The sequence below is a fragment of the Coregonus lavaretus genome (assembly GCF_964263955.1).
Source record: "Coregonus lavaretus genome assembly, chromosome: 34".
NCBI lineage: Eukaryota > Metazoa > Chordata > Actinopteri > Salmoniformes > Salmonidae > Coregonus > Coregonus lavaretus.
This window is the reverse complement of record NC_140021.1, coordinates 27,562,945-27,589,090: the sequence shown is the minus strand read 5'-3', so window position 1 is coordinate 27,589,090 and position 26,146 is coordinate 27,562,945. Positions and strand designations below refer to the sequence as shown.

Sequence of the window (26,146 nt, the reverse complement as noted above, 5' to 3'; positions counted from 1 at the left end):
ATTCCTGGTCTGTGTTTGCTACAGTAACCCATACCTGCAAATGAAAGATGCAACACTTATTGCACTGTGTTAAATAAAAATACATTTGTTTACCTTGAGACATGATTCTAAGAAACATGATTTCTGCATGTAAGGTTTGTAAATGACTGCTCTCCCATTCAGCATATTACCTGTTATAGTCCCTACTTGCATTTTCCATTTTAGTCATTTAGCAGGCGCGCTTATCCAGAGCAACTTACAGTAGTGAGTGCATTCATTTGTATACTTTTTTCGTACTGGTCCCCCGTGGGAATCGAACGCACAACACTGGCGTTGCAAGCGCAATTCTCTACCAACTGAGCCACACGGGACCCATACTTGAAACCATAATGCCTTCTTTATGATAAACATTGATACTACAGCTCTATATAAAAGTCCCTCAGGTAAAAGTACAATGTAGGCTATTGTCTTCTAGGTTTTTGTGTATCATTACTGCGAGATGGAACAATACCATTCACATACCAATAACATTCAGACAGATGGATACAGTTCCCTATGTATTTGGACATACTCCATCAATTTGGATTTGAGATCAAATTATGAACATGAGGCAACCGTACAGAATGGCACCTTTTATTTGAGGCCAGGCATTGAGGAGGAGAGAGTGTCCATTATAGAAGGTGATGAGTGATTCCTAGTCGAACATAGCTGACCTCATTACCTTAGGAGCTTCTGTATAAAGGGGGGGGGAATCCCTCTTCAGAGAAAGTCCCCGGGGGCTCCTCTCCCTCACACCTCCATCTGACCTTCTGTTCTGCCTCACCCCTTCAAACCCCACCCTCCCACACACACACACCATCCATGCCTGACACCCAAGACTTGTATCTCCCAATATCTATCAGTATCTTCTCCTCTCGTAATAGGATGTGTCTCTGTTCTATTTGCTGAGACCACGCAGAGTCTTGTTTTAGGTTAAACTGAAGAATGCTGCAAATAAGAAATAATAACTTTTCTTTGTCGTAGGGTTAGATGATCTCGGGGCTCGGGACGGGAGAGTTGTGTGAAAGAGAGGGAAGCCCACGTTAACCTTTTAACTTGAAGTTACGTTTGTCTTTCTGTCTCAAGTGTTGTTTCCCCCCTTTCTCCCAACCAACTGAGACTTGAGAGAGGGAACGCTTTTTCAATTTGTAGCGGTGTGTTGGGTTTGGTGTGTGTGTGTGTGTGTGTGTGTGCGTGCTTGCGAGTGTGCGAATACAGAGAGAAAGGTGTGTACTCTAAATGGTTCTGTATCTTCAGTGTACCTACCTCACACAGTTTGTTTCATGATCATACGTGATCATGGTATGGTGTGGTGTGTGTGTGTGTGTGTGTGTGTGTGTGTGTGTGTGTGTGTGTGTGTTCTCTTGTGCAATCACATCACAGCGACATCTTTTAAAAGATATTGTATGTGTGTGTTCAGTTTGCTTAGCTCAGCACACTGTGTGTGTGCATGTGGCGGGAATCTGCGGACATCCTTGCTATGAGCCGCCTGCTTGCTACAGCCGCAACAATTAACATGAAAGTGAATTGTTGCGACTACATTCCCTGCCCGCCCCCTCCACCACCACAGTCCACACAGCCCTGTCGGTGGAACGAAAGGTGTGTGTATGTGTGTGTATTGGAGGTGTGGGATGCATCTCAGGTACTGGTGTACACCCACTAAACAAAATAAGTGTGTGTGTGTGTCAGAGAATGAGAGAGACGGAAAGAATGTGAACGGCACAGACTGGGTCAGGTTGAGTGAGTAGCGGCGTCCCTCTTGTGGTACTGCTGAAAAATGACAATTTACATCGCACCCATTCAGAGGGGCCTACAATTCCAGATCTATTTTTAAATCCAAAGAACCAGTGACCAGACTAACCCTCCTATATAAATCAAATATTAACTTATGTATGTGTATTTGATTTAACCAGGTCCCATTGAGATTTGAATCTCCTTTTCAATGGAGCCACTGGATACATCAAACATGTATGTTTAAAAAGGTACTGACAACAAGGTGTTTGTGTGGGATGTCTGAGTCTAGCAAGCATGTTTCTTGGCATGACTGAGTGTCTTACATGTGTCTTGCCAATTCCATTCTAAAGCACAACCGCCTCCCGTGCCAGACACTGAGCCTAGACACATTTATTTTTGTCCCAACAGGGATTACTACTTTTTCAGATAGGCTTCGTCTTGGAATGGTGGCACTTTGCTGCAAAAGATATCTAATGGGTAGAATAAGAAAATGAAGAAGATTTGCTTTATTGTCTATAGTCACAGGACACAGAGCTGTCGTTTTGCTTTATCCCAAACCTCCGCCCGAGACACACACACCCACAGAGAGGTTGAAGAACAGGGTCAGACGCAGTGCAGAGCCGGCTGGAGCCATTTTAAGGCTGAAGTAGCTTGCTCAAGGGCACAGCAGCATGAGATGGCACCAACTAGGTGGCCCATGTCATTGTGGAATTATCTGCCACCAGAGGTTACTCAGGCAAAAAGAAAGCTTTAAAAATATATATATAAAAATTTAACACAGCGCCTCGCCTCTTTCTAAAGATCAAATTTTACTGTAGTGTATAAGAATATGTATATATGAATAGTGTGTAAATATACTGAACAAAAATATAAACGCAACATGTAATGTGTTGGTTTCATGTTTCATGATCCCAGAAATGTTCCATACACACAAAAAGCTTATTTCTCAATATTTTGCACAAATTTGTTTACATCCCTGTTAGTAACCATTTCTCCTTTGCCAAGATATTTCAACACCTAACAGGTGTGGCATATCAAGAAGCTGATTAAACAGCATGATCATTACCCAGGTGCACCTTGTGCTGGGGGCAATAAAAGGCCACTCTAAAATGTGCCGTTTTGTCACACAACACAATGCCACAGATGTCTCAAGTTGAGCAAGCGTGCAATTGGCATGCTGACTGCAGGAATGTCCACCAGACTGTTGCCAGAGAATTGAATGTTCATTTCTCTACCATAAGCTGCCTCCAATGTTGTTTTAGAGAATTTGGTAGTACGTCCAACCGGCTACACAACCGCAGACCACGTGTAACCACGCCAGCCCAGGACCTCCACATCCCGCTTCTTCGCCTGCAGGATCGTCTGAGACCAGCCTCCCAGACAGCTGTTTAATCTAAGGAGCATTTCTGTCTGTAATAAAGCCCTTTTGTGGGGAAAAACTCATTCTGATTGGCTGGGCCTGGCTCCCAAGTGGGTGGGCCTTTGCCCTCCCAGGCCTACCCATGGCTGCACCCCTGCTCAGTCATGTGAAATCCATAGATTAGGGCCTAATTTATTTATTTCAATTTGACTGATTTCCTTATATGAACTGTAACTCAGTAAAATCGTTGGTGTCTTTCATTTAAAAAAATATATATATATATGTGTGTAATAGCTTATGTTCTTGTCTATTACTGTTCTGTGCTTTGTCATGTATTTGTACGTTTTATGCAGTAGCTAATGGGGATCCTAATAAACTAAACTAGCAACCCTCTGGTTACCAGCCCACTCCCCACCAGTTTGCTTCAGATTGCTTCAGTATCGCAATACTGTGATATTGATTTTCCATAGCAAAATAGAAGACAGAAAGTAGATTTAAAGTCTTTGCTGCTTTTAGAACCTGTTTAATTTTTTATAATTTGTATTTAGCATTTTATTTTATCAGGGAATCATACTACATAGTGTGTGCTATAGTGCTATAGCTTGAACATATATACAAATGTGACTGTTTTGGAGACAACATAAGGATGTTTTTTTCCAGCATTTCCTTGCCAGCTGAGTATCATTATTCTGCTATCTTGACAACTTCCTAACCCATATGGTCTACCATGTAGCCTAGGCAGGGATTCTAAGGGAACCATGGAGGACAGGCACACAAGTGTTTATTCCACTAATTGAGGTGTGTATTAAAGGCACTGGAATATTAGTGGCAGAGTGTCAGAATCTAGAGGTACTACTAGTTGTGGCAACCCCGGACAGGTTGGGAGGAGGGGACAAATAGAATGTCAGCCAGGCGCAGAGAAGGAAGTCTCAAAGAGGAGGGCCCCATTCCAATACGACAAGGGCATCCCTTCCTTCCTTGAGGAGTTCGCTGATGTCGGTGAGTGCAATATAGTACAAACCTTTCTCTCTCATCTTTCCAACTTTGTTAGATGAGGAATTGGTATTATAGTGGGGGAGTGAACAATGTATGTATTTTTAAGGTCTTTGAATGGGGCTGAGGGTTTTTTTTGTGGGACTTTCCACCGTTGGGTGATTGCGCTTTTGAGGACCGTCAAAAGTTTTCCCTGTCTGACACATGGCCAGCTGTTCGCATGTCTTTGATATTCGCTGGAAGCATCTGGATTCTCACCAGCCGTGAGGAGAGTAAATATAGAAGAAGCACTAGGAGGTTGGGAAACTCAGGTGAATTTAATGAGATAACAGGTCCCCGTGCCGCATCCTAATTTAAACCTATTATGTGTAAAGTGTGTTGTTTGTCTTTCTTGAAACATGTCTCCATTTTAAATCTCTGCATGGTCTCTGTAATTATAGTTTTTTAAGTAAAGTCCGCAAATGATCTGCATTGGTGGTTGTGGTATTTACCAGAAGGTTGGCTTAGTGCCGCCCAATATTGATTTCAGGCTGCAGACAAACACACCATACACCAATATGAGCTCATGCTGTTTAAGCAGCAAAGGTTACTATTGTATTGGAACTAGTGTGTGGTGGGTTGGTTTGTTTAAATCAAACGCTGTTGCCCCTAGACTGATCAGTAATGGTTAAGGTGAGGTTTTACCAACCCTAAGGTATTGGTAAAGTAGAAGGTTGGGTAGCAGCATCTGGTACCCCCTATCTACGAGCTGAAGGACGAAGGCATGCCCGTCTGCTTGCCTGCAGTTTATCTGATGTCAGGGAAAAAGAGATCCGCAGTACCACTCCACATTGGCCCCAGGGGCAAGCAGAACTGCAGGACTGGCACACTGTTAGAGGGCATGAGGTTGGTAGACTGTATGGATGGCACAGAGCAAGGGTAGGAGCGTAGATCAAGGCTGGCGTTATGGGCGGGCCTTAGGGGGCCTGGCCTGCCCTACCGTACCTCCTTGCCCGTCCAACAAAAATATTGAAATATTGGTCATTTATTTGGCTGAGACTAGCGCCAACAGAAAGACTCATCAATCTCAGTTAATGCATACGAGCGAGTGAAACAGCGCCCCTCTGTCTCAGTATGTGTAGACCATGTATCTGATGCTGTCTGGACCAAAAGAGTATGGCATGTCATACTATTTCTGGCCAGACGGCATCAGATACATGGCCTACACATACTGAGACAGAGGGGCGCTGTTTTGCACACTCTGATGCTTTCTCTGGTGAGAGAGTTTCAGCAGAAAGGAAGAAGCGACGCGAGAGGGCTCACTCTCGCCAAAATCTGCCTGGAATAAGCCCAATGCATTTCTATGGGCATAATATGCAGACTTAAATTTGTCGCTTACATTTCTGCCTTTGGGACAACGACTCCAATTGTTAGGGTGGAGACATGAGCATTTCGTCATTAAATACAGATCTAAACTCTGCAAAAAAAAGAAACGTCCTCTAACTGTCAACTGTGTTTATTTTCAGCAAACTTAACGTGTAAATATTTGTATGATCATAACAAGATTCAACAACTGAGACATAAACTGAACAAGTTCCACATACATGTGACTAACAGAAATTGAATAATGTGTCCCTGAACAAAGGGGGGGTCAAAATCAAAACTAACAGTCAGTATCTGGTGTGGCCACGAGCTGCATTAAGTACTGCAGTGCATCTCCTCCTCATGGACTGCAGCAGATTTGTCAGTTCTTGCTGTGAGATGTTACCCCACTCTTCCACCAAGGCACCTGCAAGTTCCCGGACATTTCTGTGGGAAATGGCCCTAGCCCTCACCCTCCGATCCAACAGGTCCCAGACGTGCTCAATGGGAAAACCTGTTTTTGCTTTGTCATAATGGAGTATTGTGTGTAGATTGATGAGGGGGAGGAAACAATTCAATCGATTTTAGAATAAGGCTGTAACCTAACAAAATGTGGAAAAAGTCAAGCGGTCTGAATACTTTCCGAAGACACTGTATATCACAGTGTCAAGGCATACGAACTAACAGGTTATAGAGCAAGCAACTCAATTATCACAACAGGTTGTAATATGACTTTTTCCTGGCTTGGCTTCCCCGGTGATTTTACTCACGCATCGCGACTGAATTTGGGCTGCACGTGTTTTCATATGTCTAGCTGATTGAGTTGCGGCTGTCAGTGAAAAGCGTCTAAAATACACTATATATATATATATACAAAAGTATGTGGACCCCCTTTCAAATTAGTGGATTTAGCTATTTCAGCCACACTTGCTGCTGACAGGTGTATAAAATCGAGCACACAGCCATGCAATCCCCATAGACAAACATTGGCAGTAGAATGACCTTACTGAAGAGCTCAGTGACTTTCAACGTGGCACAATCATAGGATGCCACGTCAGTTCGTCAAATTTCTGCCCTGCTAGAGCTGCCCCGGTCAACTGTAAGTGATGTTATTGTGAAGTGGAAACGTCTAGGAGCAACAATAGCTCAGCCACAAAGTGGTAGGCCACACAAGCTCACGGAACGGGACCGCCGAGTTCTGAAGTGCGTAGAGCGTAAAAATTGTCAGTCCTCGGTTGCAACACTCACTACAGAGTTCCAAACTGCCTCTGGAAGCAACGTCAGCACAATAACTGTTCGTCAGCTGGAGTGGTGTAAAGTATGCCGCCATTGGTTTTTTTAAAAAGTAAAATTTTTTTTTTTATATATATATATAATAATGTATTCACTCACTAACTGTAAGTCGCTCTGGATAAGAGCGTCTGCTAAATGACTAAAATGTAAAATGTAATTGGACTCTGGAGCAGGATGAATCACACTTCATCATCTGGCAGTCCGACGGACAAATCCAGGAGAACGCTACCTGCCAAAATGCATAGTGCCAACTGTAAAGTTTGGTGGAGGAGGAATAATGTTCTTGGGCTGCTTTTCATGGTTCGAGTTAGGCCCCTTAGTTCCAATGAAGGGAAATCTTAACGCTACAGCATGTAAAAACATTCTATACGATTCTGTGCTTCCAACTTTGTGGCAACAGTTTGGGGAAGGCCCCTGTGCACAAAGTGAGGTTCATACAGAAATGGTTTGTTGAGATCGGTGTGGAAGAACTTGACTGGCCTGCACAGAGCCCTGACCTCAACCCCATCTAACACCTTTGGGATGAATTGGAACGCCGACTGCTAGCTAGGCTTAATCGCCGAACATCAGTACCCAACCTCACTAATGCTCTTGTGGCTGAATGGGAGCAAGTCCCTGCAGCAATGTTCCATCATCTATTGGAAAGCCTTCCCAGAAGAGTGGAGGCTGTTATAGCTGCAAAGGGGGGACCAACTCCTCATTAATGCCCATGATTTTGGAATGAGATGTTCGACGAGCAGGTGTCCACATACTTTTGGTCATGTAGTGTATGTATGAAGATAATGTCTTTCATAAAACAATTTAAATTGCAACAAGAAGAAGGGAAGGGGTTTTTGGCTAAATATATGGCGTCTCTCTCCAGAATGCATGCACTCAACTCTCCAGAATGCACTGTCTTCTGCCAATTCTTGTGCGTTCATTGTTTCATTCTGTGAATTGTTTGCCCTTTATTTATTTATTTATTTATTTATTTGTATCAATTCCCCATTACACATGTCACCAGTAAGCCTAGTAAATGTACCGTTAATCCCCCGTCATTTGGTTACATTAATATATGTTAATGCATGTATTAATTACAGTCATTACCTGGCCTGCTGTGTGCAAATGTAGGAAAGTGCCCATTTGGCAATGTCTGATTTCTGATTGTCTTAACTCACCACGTCCACCACTAATAAGCTGAGCTTCTCAGTAATTGTCTTCACCTCACACATTTTAAAGAAGTCTGTTTTTTTTTTTATTATTATTTTCCAACACCCCCGGCCTCAATAATCACCAAGCCTCAGTGTGAAAGAACAGAATATCATGATCTGATGATCCCATATATCCAGTGGAAACTTCACTAAAACAGCCGTCTGTCCCGAGCTCACTGGCGTGGGAAATGGAGGGCCCGAAATAGGCTAGTTGATACAATGTTGCAAGTTCGCTAGCAACAGCTTCTGGCCGAACCCAGTTGATGATTTTATACAATGTTGCACTTAACTAGCAATAGCTCAAGTTAATGGGAGGCAGGGAGGTGGAGTAGAGAGATTAATGGGATTGAAAGAACCAGAATTTATCAGGATATTTTCTCCTGTTTTTATTTGTCAGCTTTAGGCCTATGTATTTGACTTAGTTGACTATGGAAGTTATTGTCCTACTGCTGCATTGGCCTTTAGGCTATATGTGAGTTCTATGCGCTAATTTCTTTAGCCGCCAATGGGCCGCAGTGTATCAAAGTGTCCATAATTGGCAGAGGCTGGTGCTCTCGCCTTAGTTGAATTTTAACTTTTAGAGTTTTGTCATTTTACTTCAGATTTTTATGATTAACCATGGTTTTGAGAAACAAAAACAGTATTATTGAAGTGAAACACTTCCACGTAAATGTGCATATAAAAATAATCATAACTGTCATGAAGATCAGTAGAAATCGTAGGACAATTGTCTCCAAACTTTAAATTCACAAGCTGCCTATGGTCTTTACTATTTTTAATGGTCCCGTGAAAAAACGTGCCCGGCTATGGATATCAAAGGCCCGTCCAACTGATTCGTTCTGGCGCCGGCCCTGGCGTAGAGGGTACACTTGCTAAGGTTGCGTCTGAAATTGCACACTATTCCCTATAAAGATCCTGGCCAAAAGTAGTGCACTATATAGTCACTGTGAGAGTTCCACATGTTGTATCTGAAAGTGGTGACGTGCGTAATGGTGCTAACCGGAGAAATGTAATTGCTATTCCTACTTTGTTTTCTTTTCCTAATAGGTATAATCTAATCTTTGAGTCTCATGTTGTTCTGAAATCTCAAAGTAATCTGACTTGTTTTGAAACTGTGTGATTTTAAATGCAGAAAAGGTTTGACATTTTACGTCTTAACATTTTGAAGTTTATTACCTAAAATGGATAATGTCAAGATCTGGGCCTCTCAGGCAGACCCTGATATTTTTATTTTATCTGAAACCTGGTTAACTGATAAAACCCTGGACTCTGAGGTTGCTATGGATAGTTACAATGTGTTAAGGGCTGATAGGAAAGGCAAAGGTGGTGGTGTTGCTATTTACACAAATCATCTTCTGTGTCTCTGTTAAAGGCTACCTCCAGTCCTAAACAATTTGAATTGTTGGCTTTCAGTCTTCAGTTGGGTTCAAACTCAAAAATAACAGTTATAGGAATCTATCGTCCACCCTCTGCCAGGAAGTGTGTACTAAACAAACTCACTGATTTTAATTGCCATTTCTACTACCCCAGAGGTGTGGATCGCTGGAGGTTTTAATCTTGCATGGGGAATGCAGGATGCTGACTGTTTAAAGGATTTTTGTACTTATCTAAATTTGACCCAGCTGATTACAAAGCCTACTCGTCCAAACTTAAAGGACCCTACGAACTCGACTTTGATTGACGACCTATTTACAAATACTCCAGAGAAATATGCTGGGAGTGGTGTATTTGCTTTGGATATTAGTGACCGCTGTCCCATTGTATGTGTCAGGGATACACGGATGCCTACATCCAAACCTTGTTTTATCAACGAGGAATTTTAAACATTTCAATGAACAGGCCTTTTTTTTTTTTTTTGTGACCTTCATTTTGGTGACTTTGATTGTATTGAATCTATACCTGACCCAGAGTTGGCTCTGAACCACTTCTCAAATGTTTTCAATTGTATTGTAGATAAACATGCTCCCTTTAAAAAACTGAGAATTAAAAATATTCAGTCCAGAGCTATCTGTAGTCATACAGAGATGCTGCCTGGGCCAAAGCTAGATTCACAAACTCGGGCCCAGACTGGCAGTCTTTTTAAGGCGATTTGAGAAATCTGTGTGTAAAACGAGTTAAAAAAGCAAAATCAGGTTATTATGTTAATACACTATCTGAATGTACAGGCAACCCAGGTACATTTTGGAAAGATGTTACGTTACTGAAGGGTTGTGTCTCCTCTTCTCTCCCCCAATAAATTAATTTAGATTCTGGCCCTATTACTGACAAAATTGATATCATTAATGCTTTTAATCACAATTTTTATCTCTGCGGGCTATATATTTGAATGTTTTCAAAGCCATCTCTTTGTTTGTATGTTAATGGTGTTTGGATGTTGATGGTGAAAATCTATTGAATGATACTGAAAATGCTGGTCAGGAGTTTTTTTTTTCTTTCTGGAAATTCACTGATAAAGAAGTCCTGGATGCTTTGCTAACATTCAACCAAAACAAATCCACAGGGGCTGATCATTTGGAGCCTGGTCTGCTTAAGTGTGCAGCTCCCTTTATTGCTGGCTCAGTAGCCCACATTTTTAATTTAACATTGTTTTCAGGAAGTATTCAAAAAAGCATGGAAATCCACATATGTGCTGCCGCTCCATAAGGGTGGGGAGACAAATGATCTTGACAACTATCACCCCATTTCAAGACTACCTTGTTTAGCTAAGATACTCGAATCCTTGGTTAATGTACAACTTAGTTCCTTTTTATCTGATAATTGTATTTTTAATATAAACCAATCAGCGTTTAGATCTGGGCGTAGTACTACCACAGAAACCACGCTAGTTGTTAATGATCTTGTCAATGCCTTGGATGCTAAAAAGAGCTGTGCTGCCTTGTTTATTGACCTGTCAAAGGCATTCGACACTGTTGATCATTCTGTTTTGCTGAAGAAGTTATCAAGAACAGGCCTGGGATATACAGCCTGTTTATGGTTTCAGAATTATCTTAGCGACAGAACTCGGGCCATCTTGACAGATTGTTAAATCTGAATTTCTTGAGATTAAAAAAAGGTGTTCCTCAGGGTTCTATTTTGGGTCCATTATTGTTAATCTTGTGTATTAATGACATAGGAAACACAGTTAATACTTGTAACATTCATCTCTATGCAGATGACACAGTTTTGTATTCCTGTGACACCTCAGTGCAGCAGGCCATTCGTGATGACTTTGATTCAATTCAGAAATCACTTACAGATCTTAAATTAGTGTTAAATACAAGTAAAACCAAGCTCATACTGTTCTCTAGGTCACGAAATGTTGACCCTGAGGACCTGTATATTTGTGCAAAAAATTGAGCCCAAATTGAGCTTGTTTCTCTATATAAGTACCTGGGTGTCTGGCTTGATGACAAGTTGTCCTTCGTAACGCATATAGAAAAGCTGATGATGATGCTAAGATGCTAAGATCCAAGATAGTTTTTTTATATCGAAATCAATCATGCCTCAGTATTGAAAATAGGAGAAAGATTATTCAAACAACGCTTCTCCCTGTATTGGATTTTGATGATATTGTTTACATGCATGCGGCAACCTCTGTTTTGAAACCCTTGGACGCAGTCTACAATTCCGCAATACGTTTTTATCACAAGGGACCATTTTAGGACTCATTGTAGTCTGTATAAAAATTTGGGATTGACCTCTCTGTCTGTAAGAAGAGAACTGCATTCTCTTGTATTTATTTACAAAGCAGTCTTACAGAAACTCCCTTCATTTGTAACTTAATTAAGTTAAGAATCATAAGTTACCAAAACCGCTCTCAGGAATGGATAACACTAGAGATGACTCCACAGATTTGGGAAAATCTGCGTTTTGTTTTTTTGCCCCTAATTTATGGAACAATCTGCAGAGTTCACTGCAGTTAGATGTGCTGGTGCCACTCGGGCAGTTTAAATGATTGATTGAGGACCTCTATGTAGTTGAATGTGATTGCTTTTATTAAATATGTTTATTTTGTTATTGTGCTGAATTATATTGTTTTATACACATGTGTATGTTATATTATTCTGCTTTTATTGTAATGTATACAGGGCTCTCTTGTAAAATATATATTTAATCTCAATGTGAAAATAAATATAGTGAGGCGGATGCCCCTTCTCTAGTATGAGAGTCTGCTATGCCATGAACCAATTGTGCTCCGTCCATGTGAAAGCATAACACTTGTGGTCAGCTTTCGGGTGTGTTCTCACTATTCAACGCCCACATTGGAGAGAAGCACAGCAAACAAACGGGGTGAAGAGAAACAGGCATGTGTAGACTTGTGTGGAATGATGCAAGTGTGATTGAACATACAGTCTGTGTGCAATGGAGAGTGATGCAAATTGCTGGATGTATGAAAAAGTGTTTGACTGCTCGGCTGGCGACAAGAAAAAACAGTCATACTACACTAAGCAGCACAGCACATACCAGCTGGCATTCAATGTGCAATCAAGAACGAGTTCTTACGGTATGTTTTGACCAGAACCGGCGCCTCCACTTGACAACGCTTTGCTCTAAAAGATTGTCCGCTTTGTGGGTGTGAGCATAGGCGTGAACCTATTGAGGTAAGTAAATGCATTTTGAAAATGTTAAAACAATGTATTAGCAGAGAGGAAGAGGGAGGCCCAACTCTGCGGAAAGTCTCTTCCTCCAGCGGGTGGCTTTTTATTGTTTCGCCCACTAAGCAAGGAGTTTTGTATGGAGGTCAATGAGTGTGTCGAATTTGGTCAACAAAACAAATCATGGCTTATTTTCTACGTGACGTTTATTTGATCAAATAAAAGTTTCCTAATGCTTAAGTTGTTACGAGTGTACTGATAAGTAGGACACGTGACATCCTGGCAACTTTGAGAAAAAACTGTATATGGCTATGCATATTCATGGCATCAGGCTAGTAGCATAGCATCTCTCTCCATTGAATACAGGTGGTTGACGTCAATAACCCTCATTCAATATTCAAAAAAGGATTACAATAATGAGATGTATCCACCAATCCAAATAAAGAATAGGCGGGAGCTAAACAGCCCAACGTGCCACTTCTTGTAGGTATACCCATAATATTTGGTATTAGCTAGCTAGCTACAGCAGGCCACTGTGTGTAGGCTAATGACCTGCTAGCTAGCTTGCTAGCCAACTTTACATACTATTGCTAAGTGAAATATCATCAGCTAGCTAACTTCATATTAGCTTGTTATCTTGATGTAGGCCTATTTATCATTGTATATTAAAAACGCATGTGTTCCAAATGCATTTGTAAATAACAGCATTGGAAGACTGAAAAGATTTGCTGCTCCAACTTTCAGAAAAGGGAGTAGGTGTACGTGTTAGATAGGACATTATGAAAAGATGCTCCAGTTTTAGTCCCTAGAGAGGGAAACAATGAAGACAGACAGAGATAATGGTCAGGGCTGTCTAATTGTAATATAATGAAGCCTGTTTCTTTGTGATGTCTGTTCTCAGATATGGAGAGCTGCAAAACCCTGTCTGCAGATGAAGAGGTCACAGTGAATGTCCCAAGAGACTGCTGGCACATCCTTGTATGAGTTGTATGTGTCAAACAATGTAGGCTTCAAATTTATTACAACTGGAGCAGGCCAATCCTGCTCCTGGAGGTGTGCTGGGTGTGCAGGCTTCTGTTCCAGCCCAGCATTAACACACCTGATTCAACTTATCAAACTTAATGAGTTGTTAATAATGTGTATTATTGCTGAGCTGGGATAGAAATCAGCTCACCGATTAGATCAGCAAGTGGAGCAAGGTGGCCACCTCTTGTATGGACATTTTTTTTTGTTCACCCGAAATGATGCTTTAGTAATAATAGCCTAATTTACTAAGATGTCTAACATTTACAAACAAGTTATTTTATTTGTACATTTTGAAATTATATGTTGATTCATTTTAAGTGTTTAAACTTGTTTTAATTGTCAACTTATCACAATTCTAGAATAAAAAGGGGTGAAGGGGATCTGACTCAAATTTGTCTTTCTGTGTTGCGTTCTCAAATGAACATAATATTTTTGTCCAGTTGTTAGCTCTCCAATCTGTTTTATATGATTGTCACTCTCTTAGGATATCAGCCATGTGACCCATTTTGCAGCTCATCATAATGGTATGCATCACCAATGCAGCCAGAGGCCTACAGTATGATGGTATTCCTGGCCTAATGGGCATGTGCAATGTGCCCCTTGTCATTGTACATCTGAAGCAGAGAATAGTTAAACTCACATCATTTGCATATTGTTGAGCTAGCTATATGTTCTCAATTTAAAAGTATACCAGTAGAAGTATGAGGCTAAACCGTAAGCCATATTTTCTACATGATTTTTCTAACATGAAATTGTTTAGTGCAAACCCAGTCCTTGTATTCTAGATACAGTACTGTACGTGAAAATAAGCAGCTGACAGTTTGTAGGCCAATTTAAAAAATGTGAAAAAGGAAAATAATGAGGCGTGGGGAGTGTTGTAATTCTACCTTGTTTATTTGCTGAGAATGATTTTAGAATACAGAGACAGTCAGAAGGTCAATGGCATGGAGGAAGATTGCAGAGATTGTTGATGGTGGGTAAAGAGATATTTGCACAACGATGTTTGCAAGTCAAAGCCACAATTTGAAGAAAATGTAGTCTTTCAGAAGAACAGAATAGCATACTCTGAGTTGTCCTTATGTTAGGCCATGATCTGGCTATGCCATATACAGTGAGAGGGGAAAAGTATTTGATCCCCTGCTGATTTTGTACGTTTGCCCACTGACAAAGAAATGATCAGTCTATAATTTTAATGGTAGGTTTATTTGAACAGTGAGAGACAGAATAACAACAACAAAAATCCAGGAAAACACATGTCAAAAATGTTATAAATTGATTTGCATTTTAATGAGGGAAATAAGTATTTGACCCCCTCTCAATCAGAAAGATTTCTGGCTCCCAGGTGTCTTTTTTATACAGGTAACAAGCTGAGATTAGGAGCACACTCTTAAAGGGAGTGCTCCTAATCTCAGCTTGTTACCTGTATAAAAGACACCTGTCCACAGAAGCAATCAATCAATCAGATTCCAAACTCTCCACCATGGCCAAGACCAAAGAGCTCTCCAAGGATGTCAGGGACAAGGTTGTAGACCTACACAAGGCTGGAATGGGCTACAAGACCATCGCCAAGCAGCTTGGTGAGAAGGTGACAACAGTTGGTGCGATTATTCACAAATGGAAGAAACACAAAATAACTGTCAATCTCCCTCGGCCTGGGACTCCATGCAAGATCTCACCTCGTGGAGTTGCAATGATCATGAGAACGGTGAGGAATCAGGCCAGAACTACACGGGAGGATCTTGTCAATGATCTCAAGGCAGCTGGGACCATAGTCACCAAGAAAACAATTGGTAACACACTACGCCGTGAAGGACTGAAATCCTGCAGCGCCCGCAAGGTCCCCCTGCTCAAGAAAGCACATATACATGCCCGTCTGAAGTTTGCCAATGAACATCTGAATGATTCAGAGGAGAACTGGGTGAAAGTGTTGTGGTCAGATGAGACCAAAATTGAGCTCTTTGGCATCAACTCAACTCGCTGTGTTTGGAGGAGGAGGAATGCTGCCTATGACCCCAAGAACACCATCCCCACCGTCAAAAATGGAGGTGGAAACATTATGCTTTGGGGGTGTTTTTCTGCTAAGGGGACAGGACAACTTCACCGCATCAAAGGGACGATGGACGGGGCCATGTACCGTCAAATCTTGGGTGAGAACCTCCTTCCCTCAGCCAGGGCATTGAAAATGGGTCGTGGATGGTTATTCCAGCATGACAACGACCCAAAACACACGGCCAAGGCAACAACGGAGTGGCTCAAGAAGACGCACATTATGGTCCTGGAGTGGCCTAGCCAGTCTCCAGACCTTAATCCCATAGAAAATCTGTGGAGGGAGCTGAAGGTTCGAGTTGCCAAACGTCAGCCTCGAAACCTTAATGACTTGTAGAAGATCTGCAAAGAGGAGTGGGACAAAATCCCTCCTGAGATGTGTGCAAACCTGGTGGCCAACTACAAGAAACTTCTGACCTCTGTGATTGCCAACAAGGGTTTTGCCACCAAGTACTAAGTCATGTTTTGCAAAGGAGTCAAATACTTATTTCCCTCATTAAAATGCAAATCAATTCATAACATTTTTGACATGCATTTTTCTGGATTTTTTTGTTATTCTGTCTCTCACTGTTCAAATAAACCTACCATTAAAATTATAGACTGATCATTTCTTTGTCAGTGGGCAAACGTACAAAATCAGCAGGGGATCAAATACTTTTTTCCCTCACTGTACATTAAATAAAAATAAAATCCATATAAATTACAGGTTGTAAACCAACAAAATAGGAAAAACGACAAGGGGGATGAATACTTTTGCAAGGCACTGTATGCTTTGTTTTTTGCGCAGGCTTTTACACACTTCATCAGTCTCTCACAATTTGACAAGAACTTGATAATGCATCGAATTTCCCGACTGCATCCCCTTTGTGTGGCCGTAATGCCTCCTTAAAAAATCCATGCTTTTTTCGGGCAGTGGCCGTTGTGCCCTTAGGCTGAATATAATAATTATAATTTCCGGCTGCGTGCCGAAGCACCTCTCACTCACATGGCTCTCAATCATGTGATCGGGTCTTTCTCACAGGCTATACGTGAAGACTGACACATCAGGGACGCAACTGGGCGCGTCCTAATCCAATTCCAAGGCGCTTATTGAAGATATTGGAAGAACTGTCCACATTTACTTTTCGTCAGCAAACAAGATGAGTAGGCCAAACAAACAGTGACAGCACTAGCCTATGTCAATCTACTATCTCCCATAGTACAAAGGACAAAAAAATATTCCAAAAATAGTCTGGGACAGTTGTGGGATGCGATAGATCCCAAATTAATACAACCACTAACATAAAAAAAACTGTTTTAGGCAATGAGCCTGATGCAACGTTTAACTTAAAATGTTGATACACTATTAGGCTATTTCTTCACATTATAAGCGCAGCAATGTGCACACGGCAGTAGGCTATAAGAGCGAATTGCCATTAGCAGGAAAACACCATTCTCAAAAGTGACCACATGCGATTATGCATTATGCGAACTGTGCATTTTTATGGTAAATTATCTTCCTCAAACTTGAAACTCATGCACTGCTTATGTATGCTAGTTAGGCTCTACACCCGTTGTAAAGCGGATTAATGTGCTTCATTTTAAGAAGTAATTTGGCCACTTTAGTTGTGATACAAATCTTATCAAAGCATATAGGCCTATGGGCTAGGCTACATGAGGGGTGGTGTGACTATGATTCGAAAAAGTTGCAAAACAAAACGTGTTTCTTGCCTTAAGCTGAGCATCATTCACAAATGATAGGCTAATATTGTCACCCATCACACTATTTTTTATTTAATCTTGTCTTTACATATACTAAATTATATATGTTTGAAATTAGTTTTGATTTAGAATGGACCATTGTCATGCACCTGTCTTGAAACAGGGGCAGTGGAAAAAAATAAGTCATCTATGCACTTAAATAGCGAATGGAGGACTATTTTCCCGTGGGTCATTTTCATGCCAGCCAGGTAGGCTATACTCCTGTTGTAAAGATAAGCAATGTGCTTAAAATTAGGAAAGTTGAGAAATAAATATAGTAGGCCTAGCCTATAGAAAGCTGATGGGATCCTACTCTTTTTAATAGAGGCCATCACTCTGTTTTCTCACGCAATTGCATAGCCTATAGAAATGTTGCGCAACATGAGCTCATGGGCTCTCATGGAGTGTTTGATTAGATTTTCAATTACATTTGCATTGATGTCAGAGTGATTAGAGGGACAATAGAGTGCTGAGTACCAGGCAGTTAGCAAGTTTGGTAGGCTACTAATGACCATCAGCAGCATCAGAGCTTGGAGAAGCCTAATTACCGTGACTAAACGGTCACCTGGAATTTGACTGCAGTCTTGACACAGGCACAATGAAAGAGCCATAAGCTATAATTATAATCATGTTAAAATACCAATCCAATTGGTAGCATATTACATGGAAAAATCATGCTTAGTGTGTAATTTACAATGAATGAAAAAAGTATGAAAAATGTATGCACTCACTTAACTGTAAGTCGCTCTGGATAAGAGTGTCTGCTAAATGACTAAAATGTAAATGTAAAATGTAATGTGTTACTGGTGATTTCATCAATTTTAATTTAGTCAACACATTCACAAATGATGGCTTTGATCCCAGTTTTTAGGTTTGGGTTGATTGAGTTTCATAGCTAGTAAGCAGCACAAGCAAACATCGTTGTGCAAATCTTTCTTTGTCTACCATCAACACCAACAAACTCTGCAGTCCTCCTCCATGCCATTGACTTTCTGATTTTGTCTCTGTATTCTAGCAAAGCGACATCCTATAGAATTGGAAAACCAGACCCAGCAATGATAGACTTTCCTCCATATTTTTTGGTTCTGCTTGCCCGGAACTAATGACAGGTGGGAACTGTTTCATGAACGGAAGATTTTCAAGCAAACATCTGGATTGGGTAACGGCAGTGGTGGCCACGTGCAATATTTTTAGCTAGCAGGGTTCTTGCCGCTCACCTTCCCACAATCCCCTGCGCATTGCTCCATGTGCCCCTGTTGAAAATGAATGGGGGCGGAACTTCATCTGACAAATTCAAAAGTGGTGAAAACCCTTTACAGTTCCGGTCCCATAACCTACTACAAAATAGCCGATAGAATGTCGCACAGAATACAATCCAAACCAGTACCCTGTTGAAAAGGCTTGGTCTTTATAAAGGTGGACAGGCAACAGTGTTGAAGTCTTTCCCCCATACTTGAATGTCCAGGCAGAAAGCAAATACCCCCCAAAATAACAACAAGGCCCTTTGGCATACATTTTTTGCCATGTAAAGGGAAAGGAGTACACTGCAATATTCCATGTTTTTTTTAAAGCCAGCCATATTAACTGGTACAAACTAACACAGTAACGAAGACGATGGCAAAGAAAACAGGCGCCTGTTGTGAAGTACTGGTAGGTTTATAAACCTGCACAGTACTGTAGCTCTGCACTTTTAAACCAGCCATAAGCAGGTGCAAACTTTAACACAGGTCTTTAACAGGCCTTGTTGGTTTATATATCCACATCCAGTAGATGGCTATGCTCCGTGTTCTGGCTGTGGCTCTTTTTAAAGGCAGAACACGGGGATATTTACACAGGGGTGGGGGCTCTGCCAAATGGATCTTAATGCTCCTCTTTGCTGAGCCATCCCTTTGAGAAATGAACAGGCGCAGCATTAGCCGACTCGCTACTGCTTTTCCCCCTTTCCCGTGAGGGCAGCAAGTTGCCCGCACTTTACCAGCCGGGCTTTTAACAGATGGCTTCCTTGACTCGCTTTGAGGTGTCTTTTAATGTCTTAGCTAATGTTGGGTTTAGCCCCAGTGTCAGTCAATGTGTTTGAGGAAGGGGATACCTAGTCAGTTTCACAACTGAATGTGTTCAACCGAAATATGTCTAAAGCATTTAATCAGAGAGTAGGTCTGAATCCGAGAGGTGTAGGGGGCTGCCTTAATTGACGTCCACGTCACCGGCGCCCGGGGAGCAGTTGTTGTTGCCTTGCTCAAGGGCAGAACGCAGATTTTTTCCACCTTGCCGGCTCGGGGATTCGAACCAGTGACCTTTGGGTTACTGCCCCAACGCTCTTAACCGCTAGGCTACCTGCAGTAGGAGAGAGAGGGATGAGCTGCTTTGGTTCTGTTGATGCAGCAGGTTAGGGTGTGTGTGTGTGTGTGTGTATGTATGTGCTTGTATATACAGTATGTGTATTGAGTGCTGATAAGAGTAAAAATCTGTGAATAACATGGGAAATGTGATTTCAAAGGCTGTGTGTGTAGGATAGACAAGTATAGTCGACTCTTGATATTTGCAGTAGCAGGTGACTGTCAAGAATGCGTGCACTATATACACAGATATCCATAGCATGGGAAAAGTATGCATTTCAATCTGAACTGTTGAATTGGCACCACATTTAAACAGATTGTGCAGTCAAATGTGCACTCATGAGGAGTCCTGACGGTCTACAGTCCAATTTCACAGCGGACTGTCAGAACAGGTCACTAGACTTTAATACTGTAGGTCAATGTTGTAACTTGCCGTATCGATGAACTGAGCTTTGCTCCCAGGGTCACAGTTCAACATCGATTTGTCAGACATAGTCTGCCTACAGGATTCATCTGATCCACTGAAATGTTGTGGGGAAATGAAGCCCAGGTTGTCTGACAACCTCACCAACCCTATAAAGTGACGATTATTTACAAAATCAATCCGTTTTACAATGCATTCGTTGTGATTGCCAACACAACTTACCCTAACAATTTTTATGGACGACATATGAAATTATGGAATTCCGGTGAACTTCCCCTTTAAGTCATTTTTTTCTCCTTTCTCCACAGGTGGCCATAGGCAAGATGTACCCGACCCAGAAGACTATTGTTGAGGGGTAGGGGTCGAAGAGGAACCTCCGATGGGCATTGGGGCATTGGAGTGTCTCAGAACGAGAGGAAACGATGCCCAAGAGACCATGGGAGACGGAGCACTGAACCTCAACCTCACTTGCCCTTCCACACAGAAGCTTTATTTTCCGACGCCCTCATTGGATGGATATGGGGGAAAGTGTTGTGGGAGATAGCCTATGGGTTGGGCATACTTTGTCCAGTCCAAAATCAAATCATTGTCCCTTATCTCTAGACCAGTGTTCCCAACCCTCCACATTTTTGTCCTAGCCCTGCACTGACACACATGATTCAACTAGACAGGGGCTTGCTGATTAGTTGATTATTTTAATCATTAAGTGTCAGTGCAGGACTAGAACAAAAATGTGGACTATCTAGCGTTCCCCACGAGGGGGTTGGGAAACACTGCCCTAGACATTTTGTGATGGACTGTCGTAGATCTGAAAGCATCAGATAGGCATTAGAAATATGGTAATAATGCCACCTAGCCTTTTGGTAGGCAATAGAGATTCTACCATATTGCTTACACCTTTACAGATACATGAGGTAGGAAGAGGCAAGGGGATCGTTGATTTCGGACTTGGCAACTGTGCGCCGTTGACGACATAACTATTGTCCTTGGTCACTATATACCCTCTCTTCACCAGGATAATGTTGAGCTTCTTTTGTGAGCCGTAAGAGTTGCAACAGTGTACACGCCCTTGATTCCCTTGTTATATTGTTCAACTGTGTATTGTGTATATATGATTTATCGTCATGTAAGATGGTGTATAAACAGATTAAAGATAAGCAGATCTTAATCACATTACTGTCTCCATACTCTTTAGTCATGACTCAGTCGGTAGAGCATGGTACTTGCAACGCCAGGGGTCGTGGGTTCGATTCCTGCTGAATACGTAAAATGTATGCACGCATGACTGTAAGTCACTTTATGACACTATTATTATTCTGTTATGACAAGTCTTACGATGCATTATACCTGGAGGCTTTAAGTAAGGGCAATGGCAAATAATGGAAATGGATGATGCTACACATGACTTGAAAATGTGAATTGGAGTTGGGTGAATGTATCCCACAAGGCCACCTGTTCTAAAAATAGCCCCTTTTGTTGGTTTTGGATGAGCAGTGACCTAGTAGTGTAAGGATCATATTACTTAACACATAATAAGGATCAAAGTTGAAAGCTCCCGCATATGTCATCTCCAAATATCTTGTCTGCTTCTGATCAGCGTTTTAGGGTGATCAACAAAATCCGTTTTGAAGTACATGAACATCAAGGGAGGAGACGTGGACTCAAATACTGTTTGAAATCATTTCAAATACTTTATCTGTGCTTGATTGTGCTTGCCTGGCTTAATGGACCAATATAATAGTACCAAATGCCAAGTCCTGACCATATGGCACTCCAGGCAGGCTGGAGTGAACACTGAAAGTATTTGAAAGATTTCAGATAGTGATGCTTCCTGGGTTCAAATACTAAGACAACTGGGACTGATGACATTTAAATAATAAGAGGATCCTGGATAAGGACAGTTTATTATCAAAATGTCATGTACTGTTTAAGAAAAATAGCATTTGCATTTGAAACACTTCGTCCATTTCATTGGTTCATATATTCAATAGCCTAATTGATGTCATGTTTAGTGCATGAATCGCAGGGTTAAAACAACATACCGTGTTGCACTGTTACATCAACATACCATTTAAGATTGAGACGAACTTTGCATTTTCACATTGTCTATAGTCTGTTTACATTCAGTTCAGTAGGCCAAGAGTCTGAAAAAGACTGGACCGTTACAGGAACGAGTACATAGACATGCTGTGCGGACTCCAGACCTGAGTTCAAACACTATTTGAAATGATTTCATATTTGAACACTGGTCTATGTGGATGTTGTCTGGAGAGATTATTATCGCTGCAGCCTGGAAACCAGCGATTCTCTGTTGACAGAGTGAACAACTCCATGTGATTTGCTGATTTGCCTCTTGAACTTTGGTCAGGGGACAGGTATAGTATGGGACAACAACCTGACAACAACCAAGGGTACATGACAGGCCTAACAAGGGAAGTGACATCACTGGCATCAATAGTATGCTGCTCATATACCCACCAACAGTATTCCAAACACACTGGGAAAGTTCTGACTGTAGAGAAAGTAGTGGAGGAGTTTTGATAAGGTGATGTCATCATAGAGATTCTATGTAATTATATGGATGTCATAAGTTTTACATTAAACAAATGTATTACAGAATATTGTAACTGGCCTATGTATGAATGTATAGGTACGTAGATGTGTAATGTATGCTTTATAATATGCAGTTGATGTAAAGCATTACGAAGTTCCACCCTCAAACATATGTAAAATATTTAAAATGTAGTCATAGCTGTAATTTGGACAGCAATGCTGTCTGCCAATGGGCACTGTGTAATGCTAACACACAGATCTCTGTTCTTCTCATTAATTGAGGGAAACCAGTACTCTACAGAGAGCAGTAAATATGTGTTTTACATTATGTTCCACGAACCTGCTGCCTTTTAGACTATTTTATCCAAATCAAATTTGATTGGTCGCGTACACAGATTTGCAGAAGTTATACCAGGTGCAGCAAAATGCTTATGTTACTAGCGCCAACAGTGCAGCAGAATGTCTCACAAATACAATATTACAAAAACACAAATAATTAAAAATAAAATAAACTAGAAATCAAGAAATGACAGCGAGTCCAATTAACAATCCAGTGTAGATATTCACTGTTCAAGCTCTACAAGCCATTCACTGTGTAGCCATGCACACCAATATAACAGATTGCTCGTTAATCTTTCCTTGGTGCCCATGGGAGTACAAACAATAATTAATATGTTTCGTGGCAGAGAACTCTTTCACAGATTTTGCTTCACATGATTTTATTATAACTAGGATACATCACACATTTTCATACTCTGCAATATTATGGGCCCTGAATCAAAGGCTATGTCTGAAATGGTACACTACTTTAGACCAGCCATTCCCTTTAGTGCAATGCTTTTGACCAGAGATCAAAAGTATTGCACTATAGGTCAAAAGTAGTGCACTCTATAGGAAATAGGCTGCCACAAGTTTTAGCCTTATCTTTTACCGTTGATTCACATAGAATTAGGTGGTGCACACACTGTATGAGTTGACTATATGAAGTGCAGTGCCCGGCGCTTATAAGTATGACAATGTGCACAGTGCCAAGGACATTGTACATTGTAAGGATGTTTACATCACTAAATTGATTATATGATTCAGTCATATTAGCGGAGTGCACTGTACTGCAATTGTTAATATGGCAGAGAACATTCACAATCATGAAACTGATTAGCACAATAACACAATTCATAAAAATATCTGAATTCATAACTCATTACAATTCACACCTCGGCACAGTAGGATAGCTCTCCTTCTGATTGGATGACATGATATGGAAATATGATGTAGAACAGGTGAAGTCCCCTTTGCTACAGGTGAGATGGAATGTCATGTCTCTTAAACTGCTTAATTGGCAGTCTTTTAGTATGGTCTTGGGTCTGTGCAGTCCCCATTGGCAGTGTAGCTGAGAAATGTTCATCAGTCATCCACAGATCCTAATGGCAATTATTGTGTTATTACATGTTGTACCAGACCAGGTCAGAATACTCAACTGGACAGATGCAAACTTGTCAACTCCATGTTTTACTTTAAAATAGGATGGATCTGAGTGGTTCCCTTTTTTGGTTCAAATTCAGCACATAAATCTTCAGTAAGCCTCATGTCATAATAATCATTTTGAACTCATAACCACCTTGGTAATAAAACGGTGGGGCCAGATGTAAAGGGAAAAAGAAACTTTATTGAAAAGTCTATATCAATGCACGTGACAGAGAACAACAAGACCACTTGTTGAGCGACACCAACTTTATGCACGTGCATAAGAGCGCGTTTCAGATGGCATCAAAAGCTGCCCTCTTGTAGGTCAGCATACCTGTACAGTGATATTTCAAAGTATAGTTTTGTCCATTGTTGTTATCCCAAAACTCGCCCTGGTCATTCCTGATGTACACGGCGAAGTGCACTGAGGAAGCTGGGTCTAGGAACGGAGGTGTGTACAAGGTAAAGGTATAACGCTCACCGACAATATTGTCACCCACGGGCATGGGTATCGCCTGCGCGTCCACGGAAGACAGCCACTCGTTGAACGTGTACCTCACACCAACTTCCCTCTTGCAACAACTTTGAGTATTCGTCCGAATCTGCCCACGGACGTCAAACCGGGTGATGGTCACCTTCTCCAGGTTAATGTGGCGCTGCAATACCGTGGTTTCAAAATCATCAGACTCAACTGGCATCTTGAAAGTTGGGATGAGACGGTCCATGGTCAAGGTGGATTTAAAGTTTACGCACAGGTCCCCAATTCGATACTCTCGTTCCTGCGGTTGAGGGGGGAAGCTCTGCAGTCTCGAAAATACATTGGAAGGGATTTGCGGGTCTTCCGCTGTGCTGAAGTGCTTCACACTTGCCAAATCAAGCCCAATGGAGTCTGCGAACTTCACCCGTTTTCGGCCGTTATTGGCTATTTCTTGAAAAAGCGTAGCCTGCTTGGGGTACGCGGGCAGGGATTTCGCTCTTCGCCTGTCTTTCATATACATTTCTGGTGGTTCCAATAAGCCATCTTTCAACTCCTCATCACCATTTTCTGTTGGCTCCTCTTCAATCCCTGATAGCATGGTTCCCCCTGAATTCGGAGAACACTGTTTGGAATCAGACAGGAGGCCTGAATCGGACATATTGGTAATGCGTGTGTTATGAATAAACACCGGAACAGTTCCAATGATGGAGTTTACATTCCCATGGAACTTTTCAGTTAGTGTGATACGCCCACTTAACAGCTCATCATCCAACTCTGCCTGTTTCTGTGTTCAGCATCAGTCTTTGGAATGTAATGCAACTTCACATCACGTCATTGCAACGTAATAGAGAGCACTATTAGATGTGGTAAAGGAAGGAGTCAATGGAATGCAGACGTTCCATTGACCAACTTGGCGTGTATTCAGATAATCTGATTTAACAAAGTGGATATTCATCAAATCCGTCATGATTTATGTATTGTAACAGGCCCACAATGTGCTTACTTAAGTCCGATTTGGATATAGTTGGCTGTTTTTGCTGCATAACATGTAGAAGTTGTCCCTTTTCAGGTTTAGAAGATGTGACTGCCTTTTGTATAAGCTGGTTAGCATAGCTAGCATACAGAAATATTTGATGGTAGTAGTCAAAGTCGTTTTATAATGCAGTTGATTGGTAAGGATGACATAAACGTGTTGGGGTTGACATCCATACAAGCATTATGCTCAGTTTTTTACCTCAACATAGTGTGAAATACACATATAAACAATAGCCTAAATGCAGCGGTGGAAAAAGTACCCAGTTGTCATAGTTGAGTAAAAGTAAAGATACTTTTAATAGAAAATGACTCAAGTAAAAGTGAAAGTCACCCAGTAAAATACTACTTCAGTAAAGTCTAAAAGTATTTTGGTTTTAAATATACTTAAGTATCAAAAGTAAAAGTACAAATAATTTCAAATTCCTTATATTAAGCAAACCAGATGGTGCCATATATATATATTTTAAATGGAAAGCCAGGGGCACACTCCAACACTCAGACATAATTTACAAAAAAAGCATGTGTGTTTATTGAGTCTGCC

At 41.3% G+C, this 26,146-nt stretch overlaps 2 protein-coding genes across 3 annotated transcripts in view; one reads left to right on the top strand and one right to left on the bottom strand.

Annotated features, from left to right (window-relative positions):
- The window catches only part of lyrm4b (LYR motif containing 4), a 68,437-nt gene extending 47,189 nt beyond the window's left edge, over positions 1-21,248 (top strand). Inside the window, exons 3-4 of one of the 2 annotated variants that reach the window (XM_084152158.1) lie at positions 13,405-13,490; positions 20,384-21,248. In XM_084152158.1, the coding sequence (XP_084008284.1) occupies positions 13,405-13,452 (48 nt within the window). In that variant the 3' untranslated portion in view covers positions 13,453-13,490; positions 20,384-21,248. The remainder of the gene's footprint in view (positions 1-13,404; positions 13,491-20,383) is intronic. The other variant, XM_084152157.1, reaches the window with a different exon arrangement.
- A 714-nt stretch (positions 21,249-21,962) lies between these two features.
- Positions 21,963-25,668, bottom strand: LOC311109319 (protein phosphatase 1 regulatory subunit 3G-like). The gene has a single exon (XM_084152156.1). It carries the CDS (start codon positions 25,226-25,228, stop codon positions 24,386-24,388), a length of 843 nt encoding a protein of 280 aa, XP_084008282.1. The 5' UTR covers positions 25,229-25,668; the 3' UTR covers positions 21,963-24,385.
- Positions 25,669-26,146: the final 478 nt, after the last annotated feature.

Excerpts from the sequence above, each read along its gene's own strand:
- LOC311109319 (XM_084152156.1), bottom strand. The coding sequence starts at position 25,228 with ATGTCCGATTCAGGCCTCCTGTCTGATTCCAAACAGTGTTCTCCGAAT.